Source organism: Sorex araneus, chromosome X (assembly GCF_027595985.1).
Source record: "Sorex araneus isolate mSorAra2 chromosome X, mSorAra2.pri, whole genome shotgun sequence".
Taxonomy (NCBI): Eukaryota; Metazoa; Chordata; class Mammalia; order Eulipotyphla; family Soricidae; genus Sorex; species Sorex araneus.
The window spans coordinates 162,950,864-162,967,347 of record NC_073313.1 but is presented as its reverse complement, the minus strand read 5'-3'; the positions used below and the strand labels follow the sequence as shown (position 1 = coordinate 162,967,347).

Genomic DNA, 16,484 nt, shown 5'->3' with positions numbered 1-16,484 from the left:
AACGGGACCACAGTGCTATTTTGTAAATCTCAGTAATTCCAACTTGCCTTGTTTCCGCTGCTGACAGTGATGTGCCGAATGGATCAGCCTTGACACAGGAGACCGTCGGCCTCCTGGCGAGCAAGACCAGCTCTCTGTCCCTGTCCGAGGACCCCGAGGGAGGCGGGGACGGTGGGGACGCCCAGAGACCGGGGGCCACGCCCGGTTCTGCTCCCTGAAGGCTGAGGAGGCCCGTCCCCCGCGCTTCTCACCAGCTGGGGAGCCCCAGGGGGACGAGAACGGGAAACTTTTCCGCTTTTTTCTCCGAGAGGCCAGAGAAATACAGGAAAAGCCCGAGGCGGCGATGTGCACGGACGCCACGAGGAACTCAGCCCCTGCACATACTTCACACTAATGCATTTTTTAATTTAAAGAAAAAAAGAAAATTAGCAGTATCTGCAAGCAATTCAGATTAAATTTGTTTTTGTTCTGTGAATGAACTTTATTTTAATAACTTTGGACGCCTTGGATCCAGGGCTTTAAAAAAAGAAGAAGATATTATATATACACTCTGTTTGATTAATTGTATGATCTTAATGAAGTAGGTTCTTCCTGTATTTCGGTATTATTACATACCCAGTGTATATTCCGTCCCCCCCGTCCTGTCTGACTCTCTCAGTCCTATAGACAAAAACAGATGCAACAGCACTGGCTTTCCAGAGCATTCTTTGGTGCTTAAGGACCAAGGACAGCTATAGACCGACCTTTAGGTGTGCAGCATCCCCTTTTTCTAGGTCACTAGCCTCATGAGTTTGTCTTCCTGTGACCCTAAAATGGAATATTTTCAACTTTTTGGAGCGATGATTACCAGGTGATTTGTGAAAGCTCCTGTTTCCCCGATGTGCATCCTTTCTGGCCTCTTCGCGTAAGCAGAAAGCCGGGCGGATACTTAGAGATTATTTTTAGCTAAATGGAGATGGATTTTGAAGCATAAGTTGATTTGTTAGCACTGAAAATCCATGATCGGTGTATCACCCATTCTGAACCCGATGGTTGGAAATTTTTGGAACTCTGATTTTCCAAAGGAAACTTTAGCAAAAAAAACATAGAATATCCAGACCCAGAGAAATCAACTATTTCCAAACAGAGGCTTTGGTTGGAATTTAAAATGAACAAAGCCAGGCGATCTCATTGAGGGTTTTTATTTTGTTCTCAACGCCCTAATGAAAATTTCTCTCTGTTGGACCCATTTGGGTTTTAGAGATTCATTAAATCTAAAACTCCCTGGATCAAGAAAGAAAAAAAACTAATTTCTAAATTGATCGCTTGTTGCTGTTCAAAATCATTAGTCCAGGTCATATAAGTACCTAGGAATCCATTTTCATCCGCCTGTCTTCACACTGTTGAAAACTTGCTTCCCGATAGTGTCAGAATGGGAGAGTCGCTCTGTCATTTGGTTCTGCTGCACAAATCCTGAAGTCACGGGTCTCTACAGACGAGAAAAGAGACGTCGTGGGGATTGTGTGATCAGTCAGCGTTCCCGTCCCTTCTCCTGCCCGTTTTTCTCTTCTCAGTTCCCCTTTCTGGATTATACTACTAAAACAGAAAGCACTGGTTATGTAATAAGTTACTGCATTGCTTTGGTTGGGTAAAGCAAGAGTTTTGTGTTCTTTCTCGTTTCTGATTTTCTTAACCCTTTAACTCCTGCTGAGGTCGGGATCGCCTCGGTCTCAGCGCTGTGTCCATCATACTGTTAATGGAAAAACAAATGGGGGGGTGGGGCGGGGGGGTGGGGGGACAGTCCTGGCATTGCCTACCAGTAGGAGAGTCCAAACAGAACACTCTTTTGAGTAGCAATTATTTAATTTGCCCAGTCCAGGCTCCGTGTTTATATACTATTTCACATTGAATTTGATTATGCCCACTACAGACCTAGCTGGTCAAGGATTTGATATACACATATTGGCTTGGGATTCGAGCTTTCTTTTTTATTTAAATAAAAATTTATATATATATTATATATATATACAGATATACATAGCTATATCTGTATATATATTAGTATGCTTTAAGGATTTTTTCGCATGAGCGCAGCTGTTGCGATAAAATGATGGATTGGGAGACACTGAATGGCAATGAGGCTTTTTTTTCTTTTTTTCAGTTGATACCCACATTTTTTTCCTCCCCGATTCACTTGCTTTCTGCTTTTATTTTCATTTTATTTATTTTTATTTATTTTATTTTTTTTTTTTTGGCTTGAGACCCCTTTATGTTTATTCTTTTAAGTGCTTATTGTGTTTTGGGAGAAGGACAGAGACTTGCCTATGTCTCATGGAGTTTCAGTGTTTTATTTCTCTCCATAACTGTGAAAGGCGATATTCTTCTGGAGGCAGAGTTGGGCAGTTCTCCTTTGAAAATGTTAGATAACTCCTAAATCTTAGACACCGTGTGTTCCATTTCTGCTTCAAGATTTCTTGGGCATCGGGAGGAAGCTGATGAGTATTTTAAGTCCAAAATAAAAGTAAACTCCCATGTCGCATCTCTTGAAAGCCTTGATAACTCAGGTTGTTTCCCTCACTTTCTCGAAATGCACATCTCACTCTTTGGGCAGAAACAGGGGTTCCTTGATGCGGCACCCCATTGTCCGTGAAAACTCAAAAAAGCACTGTTCCGATTTAGTGACTTTTTTTTTTTTCACTCTGAAAAATTGCTATTTCCATTTGTGGGGAGAATAACTCTTCAGGGGTCGCCTTCATTCTAGCAGGGCCTTGGGGGCAGCTGCCATCTTGCCTGCGAGGCTAAACTCCTAACACCAGCCGTGTTAGGAGTCAGCACAACTTCCCAACTTCCCACGTTTTCTCTTTTTTTGTAGGGTAAGTTCGAGGGCTTTCCTCTTCCGGTTCCTCTGTCATGGACCTCAGGAGGCGGTGGCCCTCTTAAGGGAGCAAGAAATACTGTTTTCTTTCTCTCTCCTTCTTGGAATAGTCCTTGCTTCTAAAAATAACGCTTTGCTTTTCACGGAATTCAAAAGCAGGACTTAACCCAGTCTCAAATGAGCATAATCAGCAAACTGGGATTTTATGCTGGCTCAGTGAGGGCCTAGTGGAGAATGAAGCGTCAGGATAGCGAGATTCTGGCTTCGGAGGTGTTTTGCCTCCATTTGAGATGGCCACATCAAAGAAGTAAAGTGGATCCTCTGTTTGGATTTCCTTTTTTATTTAATAGTATTTTTATTTTTTATTGAAACATCATATCTACAGAGATATTCCAGCTCATTTAAGGGGAGCCAGACATCCACTCCTGCTATTTGTCTAACGAATCAAAAAAATATTCAGTACAGGGGCTGGAGCGATAGCACAGCGGGGAGGGTGTTGGCCTTGCATGCGGCCGACCCAGATTCGATCCCCAGCACATCCCATAGGCTCCTCTGAGCACTGCCAGGGGTGATTCCTGAGTGCAGAGCCAAGAGGAACCCCTGTGCATTGCCGGGTGTGACCCAAAAAAAAAATTCAATACAGCATAGGGTTCCAGCGCTATTATTCAGATGTGACGCTGTATCTAATCCCGGCTACTCAGGATGGGTAAGAAATTATCTGCTCCAGCATTAGCACGGATGGCCCTTCCTTCTCCCATCTCACTTCCGTTCGCTCCTCGCTTTCCATGTATTTATTTATTTTATTTTTACTTTTTTGGCCTTAAAGACATGAAATGGGTGTGACTCATTTGCCACCGTAACGTGTGGAACTCCGTGCAGCTTTCGCACAGGCCTTCAGAGGTAGAGCTCACAAAACTTCTTTCCCCCCCCTTCTTCTTCTGTCTCACAAATTCCCCTGGACTTAACCCCCACTGCACTCCCAATCTGCGTCAGTCGGCTGCCTCGAAACAAAGCATTCAAATGAATTCGCTTAGCCAATAACTTCTATGAAGTTGCCTTTATGGTGTTATTACTCAGTGATGCCCAGATGTGGTATTTGCCCTACTGGTAGGCAAAGGTCTGGTTCAAATTGGTAACCTGCTGTTTTCTTGGGAAAGAGCCAAAGGCTTGACTCTGTTTTGATTTGGGGAGGGGCGGGGAGGGGGGGGCGGGAAATCGGAGCCATTTTGATTGTTTGCAACCTTTTTTCGTATTTTGTGAGTTAATGTACTGTGTAGATAGGCGTATCCTCAAGTTAACTGTTCCAAGTTAGCTGGCCTTATCAAATGTAAAAGTAATGAAAATTCCTTATTTTCTCTACACTAGTGAATGTCATCTTTTTACTGTATTCTGTATAAACAGTCACTTGACCCTCCCCTTTGAGACATATTGTGGATGGGGGGGGTATTATTATTATTATTATTATTTTTCTGGTTGTTGTTTTGTTTTAACTAAAGGATGATCTGTTGTCACTCCTGTCAAGTTTTGGGGCTGAGTAAAAGAATTCATGAGCGGGCGACTGGTGAGAAATAACTACTAGTCATTATATTAGGTTATATTCAGAACTGGGAAAATCTGATTTTTTTTTTCACAAAAGAGTATTTTAGTTGCTGTTATATGCATGTGGTGGTGGATGGAGGTCTAACCATCTTTTTTTCACTTTTTTTTGCTCATTTGAAAGCACTGCATCAAAATTTCCTATTAAAAAAGTTTTCTATATTAAATATATTGTAAACAGTGCCATATGATTTATAACTTCGTGAAAAAGAAAGTTCCAGTTACCTTTGAGGAGAGATGAATAACCCACCAGGAAATGAACTGCAATGTTTATTTAGATGTGTACCCTAAACTGTGTTTAACTAAGGTGATACATTGCTAAGAATCGTTTTCCTGAAAAGTGAACTGCAATGTTTATTTAGATTTGTACCCTAAAAGAGTTTGACCATTTGGGGGGGGGGGGTGGGGGTGTGTGTGTGTGTGTGTGTGTGTGTGTGTGTGTGTGTGTGTGTGTGTGTGTGTGTGTGTGTGTGTGTGTGTGTGTGTGTGTGTGTGTGTGTGTGTGTGTGTGTGTGTGTGTGTGTGTTTAACTTAGGTGATACATTGCTAAGAATGAATCTCTTCCCTGAAAAATGCCTTTTTTTTTTGTTTTACTTCTCTGAACCTCTTGGAGGGAGAAAACCTTTTTTGTCAAAAGTTACTATTGATTGTAGGAAGAAACAGCTTAAGATTTTGTTCAGGCTTGTTTTTCTTGACTAGCGAAGGTGTTTCCACACATTATTGATTCGAATTGCTACCTAATTGGCTATGATGTTAATAAAGAATGGGAAACCATCACCATCATCAATGCCTTCCAGTAGGTACATTTCCAATACTGCACTGAACAAAAAAATGGCAAAGAGCCCCCAAAATCCTGTTAGTTGAAGGGGCTTGACTCTGAAAAAATGCTTGTTTCCAGAGTCTGTTTTCAGCCAAACACTGTATTTCCTCAAAGCTGTATCTCTCAGCTAAAAGAGGAATACTGTCTATTTTCTAAAACAAAGCAAAACAGAAAAAGGCAGAGTAGCCCAAAGGAGAAACTTCAGCCTCCCGACCACAATATGACATCCAAAAATGTGTGTTTTGTCACATAGAATCCTGTGGCCTTGTTACCCTAACGTTTATTCTGAGCTGGTTCAGCTTCTGTTACGGTCACACTCTTTCTGACTGTTTTCTTCGGGTTTTGGTTCACAAGTAGACGAAGCTCATGAGTCTTTGGTTTTCATCCTGCACTCGGTCCTCCTGTAACTGGGGGCCTCTGACCCCACCCCAACTGGGGTGCGAAAGCATCTAAAACAGATGGAGACAAATTAGTGGGTGGCTTATATGTTGACTGGGTTTGCCCCACCCATATTTTCTTCAGTGGCTGATCATCAGTGTCATCTCTCCGCCGATTATGAATCCACCTGAGATGCTTAGGGAAATCAGCATTTTGAGCCTTTGCTCATCAGTTTTTGCATCTTCTGTTCAACTAAAACATACTCCCGTGCATGGCTTCCTTCCCTGGATGGCGTCTTGACCACTGACAACATTATCCTCTCCCCTTTTCCCGCCTTCTAGTAATGAAAAGGATTTGGAAAACTTTTTTCATTTTTCATTTCATTTTTTATCCCTTGACTCATGGTCCCCGCGATCTTACAGTGAATCTTTTTTGGAAGAAAAGTCAGTCAACTTTTCACCCACTCTTAAATATTTTCCTTCCACCCACTTAAACATTTTCCAGTTGTGAGATTCCTCTTGGCCTGTGGTCATCCTGACCCCATCCCCCTCATTCCTGGCTCCCCTTTTTCCTGGCAATGAACAGTTTGCTCCTTAGAGTTCACACCAGTCTCCTGAGACCTTCTGCCGCCTTTGGGGGTGGGTTTTATTTTGTTTTCTTTATGTATTTTTTTTTTTTTAAGAATTTAACATGAATGCATTTTTGCTTGGGACAGCTTTTGTAGTCTGACAATTGTATTGATGGTATGTGATTGTGCCCTGTGGACGTGTAGTTAACAAAAATAATCTTGGTTCATAAAGGAGCCCGTGAGATTTGAGTCATGAAACTGCTTCATTGGCAGTTCGGAAGAGAACAATGCATGTCTCTTGTTTTGCGCTTACATGCGTTCCTGTTATTTCCTTATTTCAACTCCCGTTTCTTGCCTGCCTTCACCAATCTATTCAGAAGTAAAAATAATGAGCCTTCCAGTGATAGCTTGCTTTTAAAATTGCTCATGTTTAGGAAATTGTATTTCGAATTGTCTAAAAACTTTCAAAAATATTGACAGTAAACTTGGAAGTGGGTTGGAATTCCCCAAGCTGTGAATAATTCCTTAGCATCTGGCTAAGTAAAGTCTTATTGGAAGACTCAGCCTCTTGATGGTTGGGAATAAGAGAAAAAAAAATTTAAAAACAACCCTTTGAGATGGACCGTTCTTTCCTTAGCTGACCCGGGTTCTATCCCCAGGGTCCCTGCTGGTCCCTTGAGCACCACCAGGAGTAATTCCTGAGTGGCCTTAAGAACAAACAAGCAAACGTAAAAACACCTGCTTCTCGATTAAAAAGGGGGGTGAAAAATCTGTTCCTGTTTGTAAATCTTGACAGAAGTGAGGCTGGGAAAAATACTTAATAGTAGGAAGAGTTTAGGGCCACAAAAGTCTGAATCTGTGAATGAGCTCGTATTTCACTAATTCCAGGTTGGTTTGGGTTTCTTGAGAAGATTCAGGCCATCATTTCCAACCTCGTATTATTTGTGTGTATGTTGTTTATATCAAAGATGCCACATTTGATTCACATGTGATTTCCTTTTATTATCTTGGAAACTGACTCTGCCTTGTGTTGTTCCTCATTACTTATGTAAAGCTCCCAAGAGTTGCAGATAAAGGGATTATTTAACAGGAAGGAGGTGATTCACCTTTCGGTTTGTAAATAAAGTGTCTACAAGGTCTTTTCTGCTTTCTTTCAGCATTTATATTAAATGATAAATTAATGAAGAGAAACGTGTGGTCTGTCTGTTTTTTCCCCCCCTCAGTGGATCCATGCCGTCTTATTCTAATCTTGCAATTATTCTCAGATCTTTTTCATGGAGCTTTTATTTCTTTTTAGGTGAAAAATAGAGGTAGATGGATCAGGAGAGTTAGCCGCGGGTAAGGCACTTGCCTTGGATGTGGCCGACCCAGGTTCGATCACCCAACACTGCTTCTGGTCCTCTTAACACCCCCAGGTGTGGCCCGTAAGTCAACAACCAAAAAAATAGGTAGATGATGTGTACAGAAACACTCATTAGCGAGTTTTGAAGTAGTACAACCAAAGTCCACTACAATCCAAACTCCTTTCTTCATTATAAGAGAAGATGATGGTTCTGAGACCCTAAGCTGGTCTTCAGTGAGACCCTACAGCTAACACCCTAAGTTTTGGGTTTTATATTTCTTTTCAAAACCAAAACTCAGGCTGGAGTGATAGCACAGCAGGGAGGGCGTTTGCCTTGCACGGGGCCGAGCCGGGTTCAATCCCCAGCATCCCATAGGGTCCCCCGAGCACCAACAGGAGTAATTCCTGAGTGCAGAGCTAGGAGTCAGCCCTGTGTATCACCAGGTGTGACCCCTCCAAAAAAAAAAAAAAAACCCAAAAGGCTGGAGCAATAGCACAGCGGGTAGGGTGTTTGCCTTGCACGCGGCCAACCCGGGTTCGATCCCCGGCATCCTCTAGGGTCCCCTGAGCACCGCCAGGAGTAACCCTGTGCATTGCCGGGTGTGACCCAAAAAGAAAAAACAAAAAAAACGACTCTGCTTAATGCTTAAATATCATGAACTGGTTTGGGGCACTTTTCTGATGCAAAATGTTTTTACTTTATGTTCTCACAGACTTTTCCTAATTGTGCTAAAATCCTTAGCTGTTCACTGTGCCTTGCAAATTAATAAAACACCCAATCAGGTTTGTTGTCCAACACCAAAATAAAAGGGGGGAGGGTCACGGGGAAGCATTAAGAGATTCATCAATTAAATCCAACATCCATAGATTCTGTTTGGATCCTGATCCCAGCAGCCTAGTATAGACTTCTAGATAGCATTGTAGCACTGTCGTCCCGTTGCTCATCGATTTGCTTGAGCGGGCACCAGTAACGTCTCCACTGTGAGACTTGTGACTGTTTTTGGCACATCAAATACACTATGGGTAGTTTGCCAGACTCTGCTGTGCAGGTGGGATACCTCCACTCCTCTTGGAGGAATCGAACCCAGGTCAGCCGTGTGCAAGGCAAACACCCTACCAGCTGTGCTATCGCTCCAGGGAAAACTCATATAAGTAGTAGTAGTAGATAATATCAAGGAACAAGAATTTTTGTTGAGCCTGATAACAACTTGGTTATAAACGAAGATGTCTTTTTTTTTTCAAATTGCATAGCAATGGTGGAATTATCTTTAAAACAACCTTTAAAATGAAAAAGAAAGAAAAAAATAAAAAATAGGGGCTGGAGCGGTAGTACAGCGGGGAGGGCGTTTGCTTTGCATGTGGCCAACCCAGGTTCGATTCCCAGCATCCCATAGGGTCCCCGAGCATCTCCAGGAGTGATTCCTGAGTGTAGAGCCAGGAGGAACCCCTGAGCATCGCCGGTGTGACCGAAAAAGCAAAAATAAATAAAATAATCCACATTGCAAGTGAAGGTTACTCCTGTGAGCTATTAATTAGTAATTAAGTATTAACACCAGTGGGTGGGAGCGATACCACAGCAGGTAGGGCGCTTGCCTTGGCCGACCGGGTTTGATTCCCCGACATCCCATATGGTCCCCTGAGCACCGCCTGGAATGATTCTGAGTGTAGAACCAAGAGTAACCCCTGAGTACTGCCAGGTATCACCCCCCAACCAAAAGTATTATGACCCTAACAGCCCTTAAGGGAAGAGATCATGGTTTAAAATAATAATGATAATAATAATAATAATATGTATGGATTAAAAGAGGATAAAGGATGGCAGCTATTGTAACCATCTTTGTCTTTGAAACCTAAAGCAGGACTTTAAGTCTTCACCCCTTACTTTGACCCACCCTGCTCACACACGGGTCACTGGAGTTTTTTTTTGAGGTTTTTTTTGTTTGTTTGTTTTGGGGTTTTTTTCTTTGCTTACTTGCTTTTTGGGTCACACCCAGCGATGCTCAGGGGTTCCTCCTGGCTCTGCACTCAGGAATCACTCCTGGCGGTGATCAGGGGACCTTATGGGATGCTGGGAATCGAACCCAGGTTGGTCGTGTGCAAGGCAAACGCCTTTCCGATGTGCTATTACTCCAGCCCCCCATTGGAGTTTTTTGTTTTTTCTTTTTTTCTTTTTGGGTCCCACCCGGCGATGCACAGGGGTTACTCCTGGCTCTGCACTCAGGAATTACCCCTGGCAGTGATCAGGGGGCCCTATGGGATGCTGGGAATCGAACCCAGGTTGGCCACATGCAAGGCAAACGCCCTCCCCGCTGTGCTATCGCTCCTGCCCCCCTGTTAGTCTTTCCAAGTTACTCTTTGATCAGCTTTACTGGTGGGGGGAGGGGTGGAAGCAGTGGAGGGTGGGGTTTGGGCCCCTTGTCAGGAACTATTTCCAGTTGTTGAGGAATGATCCCTGAAAATGCTCAGGGGACATAGGGTGCTGCCTTCCGCCCCGTGCTACCTGGTCGTACAAGTATCAAGGAGAAAGCTCGATCGTTTCATCTTCTATTGGAGAGCAATGTCACAACTACTTTTCCCAGTTGTCAGTCGGCAATCTCGTTGGCATCTGGGTTTCTTCAAACGCAAATATTTATCAAGTCCCGGGGCACATTCACGACCCAGTGCTGCGTGCGCTGGCCCTGTTCAATAAATATTTGTTGCTTTGATTCTGGCTTCCGTGGAAGCAGCACTGAACTTTATCACAGTTTGGGGGAGAGTGGGGAGGTGTTCTTACCACGCGCTCGGAGTCTCACCGGGCAGTTCCGAGAGATAATCCAAGTTCCCTTTGGAGCACATTCAAACTCTTAACAGCCTGACAAACTGGGAGTCTGGAGATGGGGGGGAGGGGAAGGGGGAGCTTGTGTGTGTGTGTGTGTGTGTGTGTGTGTGTGTGTGTGTGTGTGCGCGCGTGTGTGTGTGTGTGTGTGTGTGTGTGTGTGTGTGTGTGTGTGTGCAGGGCCTTGGCGGTTTCCTACAGGACAGTTGAGATCCGAGTTATTCAGTGACACAGGAACGCTGTGTGTGTGTGTGTGTGTGTGTTTGCGCGCAGGGCCTTGGCGGTTTCCTGCGGGAGTTAAGATCCAAGTTACTCAGTAACACAGAGGAACGCCAGTATTTGTTCCTGTCACGGATTTACTTTGTGGATGTAAAGAGAGTGGAACCGCCCAGAAGCTGAGGCCAAGGCCAGCCCCGGTGGGAATCACCCGCACAGCCCAGTCACCCCCAAGACTAGAGGCAGCCCCCCGGGAGTCCGGCAGGAAGTAGCTAGCACACGCTAATGCCCGCCCTGTGGTGTGCAGTGCTCGTTGAACTGCAGAGTTCTGAGCCACCAGGGGGTCGCCCAACACTGATGTATTAAAACACGACCCAGGGCTCTTTTTATATATATATGTTTGGGGTTTGGGGCCACGCTTGGCGTTGCTCAGGGGTGACTCATGGCTCTGCGATCAGGGATCATGCTGGTAGGAGGATCGAACCCGGGTCGGCCACGTGTAAGGCCAGCGCCCTCCCTGCTGTGCTGTCGGCCCAGCCACACCACTGGGGTTTTTTTTTTTTTTGCTTTTTCTTGGGGGGCGGGGGTCACACGATCTTGGTGTGTGAAGCACGGGTTCCTCCTGGCTCTGCACTCAGGAATCACTCCTGGCAGTGCTGGGGGACCCTATGGGATGCTGGGAATCGAACCCGGGTTGGCCGCATGCAAGGCAAACGCCCTCCCCGCTGTGCTATCGCTCCAGCCCCCACCACTGGGGTTCTTAGATGTTCTTTTCTCTTGGGCCTCAACCCTCCCCTGGCCCAGCGGCCCCCACAGGGACCCCTCTTGTGAAAGATGTGGCTCGGATGTCCCGCCAGCACAGGGCCGAGCACGTCCTCTGACTGTTGGTTCTCCTACGGTCCTTTTGTGCTTCCCCGCACTGGGGCTCGAACCCAGGATCTCACACCCTGAGCAAGTGTCTGACCATTGAGTGGCAGCTCTGGGCACGCCGTGACCGCAATCCTGGACTCTTTCACCAAAGAAAGTGAGAGGGGCCAGAGAGGTGACGGGGATTTAGGTGCCTGCTTTGCACCCACCCCCTGACACGTGGGAAAGATCCCCAGTGGGAGAAGGAAGGAGGAAAGGGAGGAAGGAAGGAAGGGAGGGAGGAAGGAAGGAAGGAAGGAAGGAAGGAAGGAAGGAAGGAAGGAAGGAAGGAAGGAAGGAAGGAAGGAAGGAAGGAAGGAAGGGGGGATGGAGGAAGGAAGGAAGGGGGGATGGAGGAAGGAAGGAAGGAGGGAGGGAGAGGGAGGGAGGAAGGAAGGATGAAGGGAGGAAGGACGAAGGGAGGAAAGGAAGGAAGGAAGGAGGGAGGGAGGGAGGAAGAAGAAAAGGAAGGAGGAAGGAAGGAAGGAGGGTGGGAGGAAGGAAGGAAGGAGGAAGGAAGGAAGGAGGGTGGGAGGCAGGAAGGAGGAAGGAAGGAAGGAAGGAAAGAGGGAGGGAGGAAGGAAGGGGGGGATGAAGGAAGGAAGGAGGGAGGGAGAGGGAGTGAGGAAGGAAGGATGAAGGAAGGAGGAAGGAAGGAGGGTGGGAGGAAGGAAGGAAGGAAGGAAGGAAGGAAGGAAGGAAGGAAGGAAGGAAGGAAGGAAGGAAGGAAGGAAGGAAGGAAGGAAGGAAGGAAGGAAGGAAGGAAGGAATGGAGAAAGGAAGGAGGGAGGGAGGGAGGAGCTGTGGGAGGCAACTGCTCAGAGATGGTAGAATGCTAGAAGGTTCCAGACATTCATCTGGGCTAGGGTGGGGCCTATTTCCTAAGTCCCAGTGTTGCCAGGGCCGGGGCAGGGTGAAACCCGCCAGGCAGGTGGTGACCCCGCTGGGCCGGCGCTCGCGTCCCCCGTCCCTAGGAGGATGAAGAGGCCAGCGCGGGCTGAAGGCCTGGCCCTGCTTTCTCCGGCCCTTCCCGAACTTTCAAACCTCTGCGCTAACCAAACAGCCCTGGGCCCCTCTCTTTGCTTAACCCCGGGAGCTGGTCATCAGCCTTTGACCCCCGGCCTCCCTCCCCCACCCCTGCATCGGGAACCTCGGTCAGTTTGCAGCGGACCGTCCACTCTCTCGCCCTGCGGGGTACCGGGCACCATGACTTCCGGCGGGCTCGGGGGCCAAACCGGGGCTTCTGTGACCAGGTAAGGGTGGGCGACCCCGGGGGGGCCAGCACTGTGACCCTGACCCTGTGGCGGAGCCTGAGCCCCCCCCCCCAGTAACTCCCGCCCCTCTTACCTCCTCTTGAGAAAAGGCCTTTCCCTCCGCCTCGATTCAGGTTCTTGCAACAGAGCAGGGGGTCGCCCCCCCAAATGGAAAAATGCCCAGTGCCAGCCTCCGGGGAGACCCCCATTCCCAGGCCCGCCCCATGTCTGAAGGGGGGAGTGTTGAACCCAGGTTTCTCGGAGCCCCAGACCACCCCAGGCGTCCAGAGACCCGTTGCTGCCCCCGGCCGCCTCCGTCCACCCCACTGTCCCTTTCTGATGTGGGTACTGGGGGGTCCCTAAAACTAGACGTTGGGGCCCTGGCTTGCTTTTTCTTTTTCCTTAAAATTTTTTCTTGGGGCTGGAGCGATAGCACAGCAGGGAGGGCGTTTGCCTGCATGCAGCCGACCCGGGTTCGAATCCCAGCATCCCATATGGTCCCCTGAGCACGGCCAGGGGTAATTTCTGAGTGCAGAGCCAGGAGTGACCCCTGTACATCGCCAGGTGTGACCCAAAAAGCAAAAAAAAAAAAAAAAAAAAAAAATTTTCTTGGGGCCGGAGCGATAGCACAGCAGGTAGGGCATTTGCCTTGCATGTGGCCGACCCGGGTTCGATCCCCGGCATCCCATAGGGTCCCCCGAGCACTGCCAGGAGTGATTCCTGAGTGCATGAGCCAAGAGTCAGCCCTGACAAATGCCAGGTGTGACCCCAAAGGAAAAAAAAATTTTTTCTTTAATATATTTTTAAATTTTTTTCTTTTTGGGTCACACCCAGTGATGCTCAGGGGTTACTCTTGGCTTTGCACTCAGGAATCACTCCTGGTGGTGCTTGGGGGACCCTATGGGATGCCGGGGATCGAACCCGGGTCGGCTGCGTGCAAGGCGAATGCCCTACCCGCTGTGCTATCGCTCCGGCTCCTAAATTTTTTTAATTAAAAAAAAATAGTATGATACGAATATCCGAGACCTGGGAAAACAGGGGCCAGGAGGATTGGTCGAGGGTTGGAAGCTACCACAAGTGTGGGGGGGCGGGGGGGCAGTTAGGATAGAGAGGGGACACTGTGACAATAATAGTTGGAAATGATCACGCTGGACAACTGAGTGCTGAAAGGACACGGGATAGATGGGAGAACCTTTCAGGGCCTGTAGTGCAAACCAGAATGCCCAGGGGCTGGAGCGATAGCACAGCGGGGAGGGCGTTGGCCTTGCACGCAGCCAACCCAGGTTCAATTCCCAGCATCCCATAGGGTCCCCCGAGCACCGCCAGGAGTAATTTCTGAGTGCAGAGCCAGGAGTAAACCCCTGTGCATCGCCGGGTGTGACCCAAAAAAAAAAAAAAACAAACCATAATGCCCAAAAGGAAAGAGAGAAGAAAAGAAAACGTTGTTGAGTTACAGTGCGACAAGGACATTCAGGATTGAGTTTCAGGCATTCACTGTCCCAACACCTTCACCGCGTCGTCCCCAGCTTTTTTCCTCCCTCTGTGACAGGACCCTTATGTTCCTTCCTTAACTTAGACCCACCCACCTGATTCAGTTCCTTTTTTTTTTTTTTTTTTTTTGCTTTTTGGGTCACACCCAACGATGCTCAGGGGTTACTCCTGGCTTTGCACTCAGGAATTACTCCTGGCGGTGCTTGGGGGACCATATGGGATGCCGGGGATCGAACCCGGGTCGGCCGCGTGCAAGGCAAACACCCTACCCGCTGTGCTATCGCTCCGGCCCCTTTTTTTTTTGCTTTTTGGGTCACACCCAGCGATGCACAGTGGTTACTCCTGGCTCTGCACTCAGGAATCACTCCAGCAGTGCTCAGGGGACCCTATGGGATGCTGAGAATCGAACTCGAGTCAGCCACGTGCCAGGCCAACGCCCTCCCCGCTGTGCGATCGCTCCAGCCCTACCGAGTTTCCTTTTAAAGACCAATTTGGTTTTCCTTGAAGCTTCACAGAGCTCTGGGGCCCGCGGGATGGCGGCCAGAGTTCTCTCCCTCCCTCTTCACCACTGTCTCCCTGTCCCCCCCGCCCCCCCCACCCCGGCATCTGTTTCTGACGATCTGCAGACTTGGCTCAGGTCAGCTCTGCCCTCCCCCTCCTCCATCCAGCCCCACCCCTGCCCCACTGATGGTCCCCGCGACTCTATTATATGGTGGGTCCGTCCTTTGAGGGGGGGGCGTCGTCCGTTGGGACTCCCCTCTGCCTGCACAGAGACCTCCAAAAATGGCGCCAGCCTGGGTCTCTGACTTGGCTTCATCAGTAACTTGATTTTTTATTTTTTTCCCTTTCGGGGCCACCTCGGGCGGTGGTCAGGGGCTACTCCTGGCTCTGAAATCACTACGGGGATGCTCGGGTGACCATCTGGGGAGCTGCAGGTCCATTCTGGGGGCGCCACATGTAAGGCCAACACCTGCTCTCCTGGCTGTGCTCAGGGTTACTCCTGGCTCTGTGCTCAGGAACCATCCTGACAGGGTGCTGGGAACTGAACCCCAGTCAACTGCATCCAAGGTACTGTTGCTCTGGCCCAAAATTGTAAAATGTCTTTTTTTGTGTTTTTGTTGGTGTGCTATTGTAGTTCTTTTTTTTTTTTTTCTTTTTGGGTCACACCCAGCCATGCTCAGGAGTTCCTCCTCGCTCTGCACTCAGGGATTACTCCTGGTGGTGCTCAGGGGACCCTATGGGATGCTGGGAATCGAACCCGGGTCGGCCGCGTGCAAGGCAAACGCCCTCCCCACTGTGCTATCGCTCCAGCCCCTGTTTTAGTTCTTGAGCCATGCCGGGCGGTGCTCAGGGCTGACTCCTGGCTCTGCACTCAGTGATCACTCCTGGCAGGGCTTGGGAAGCCATATGGGGGTCAGGGATGGATCCCGGGGTTGCCCGGGTGCAAGGCCAGCACCTCCCCACTGCACTATTGCTCTGCCCCTGCCTCTGTCTTCTCAGGTGGGGCTGTCTTCTCTGGCTGCTTTTGGGCTGCTGGGGCCGCGTGCAGGGCCACTGGACGCCGGTGGAGGACATCTGCACGGCCAAGCCTCGGGACCTCCCCGTGGACCCCCTGTGCATCTACCGCGCCCCGGAGAAGAAGGGGCTGGAGGCGGCCAGCGGCCAGCAGCAGCGGCTCCCGGAGGCCACCAACCGGCGCGTGTGGGAACTGTCCAGGGCCAACTCCCGCTTCGCCACGGCCTTCTACCAGCACCTGGCCGACTCCAAGGACGACAACGACAACATCTTCCTGTCTCCCCTGAGCATCTCCACGGCGTTCGCCATGACCAAGCTGGGAGCGTGCGACAACACGCTCAAACAGCTGATGGAGGTGCCGCCCCCCAGACCCTCCCGGGAGAGGAGGGGAGGGGAGGGGGGTCCCTCTGGGTGATGCTTGGGAGAAACCCCATCCCCCGCCCCACCCCACCCCTCCGAAGTGCTGGGATTGAACCGGAGCCGTCGGCACCGCGGCTAAACCGTTTCTCGGGGCTCTCCTGCAGGTGTTCAAGTTCGACACCATCTCGGAGAAGACCTCGGACCAGATTCACTTCTTCTTCGCCAAACTCAACTGCCGCCTGTACCGGAAAGCCAACAAGTCCTCGGAGCTGGTGGCGGCCAACCGTCTCTTCGGGGACAAGTCCCTGGCCTTCAACGAGACCTACCAGGACATCAGTGAGGCCGTGTACGGGGCCAAGCTCCAGCCGCT

The 16,484-nt window shown here is 48.8% G+C and overlaps 2 protein-coding genes across 2 annotated transcripts in view; both read left to right on the top strand.

Annotated features, from left to right (window-relative positions):
* RC3H1 (ring finger and CCCH-type domains 1) overlaps positions 1-7,355 on the top strand; it is a 51,300-nt gene extending 43,945 nt beyond the window's left edge. The window contains exon 20 of the mRNA XM_055120166.1: positions 68-7,355. Coding sequence (XP_054976141.1) covers positions 68-218 — 151 coding nt within the window. The 3' untranslated portion in view covers positions 219-7,355. The remainder of the gene's footprint in view (positions 1-67) is intronic.
* A 5,027-nt stretch (positions 7,356-12,382) lies between these two features.
* Positions 12,383-16,484, top strand: part of SERPINC1 (serpin family C member 1) — a 10,417-nt gene continuing 6,315 nt past the window's right edge. The window contains exons 1-3 of the mRNA XM_055120179.1: positions 12,383-12,748; positions 15,740-16,109; positions 16,279-16,484. The exon at positions 16,279-16,484 is cut by the window's right edge and continues 10 nt beyond it. Coding sequence (XP_054976154.1) covers positions 12,474-12,748; positions 15,740-16,109; positions 16,279-16,484 — 851 coding nt within the window. The 5' untranslated portion in view covers positions 12,383-12,473. The remainder of the gene's footprint in view (positions 12,749-15,739; positions 16,110-16,278) is intronic.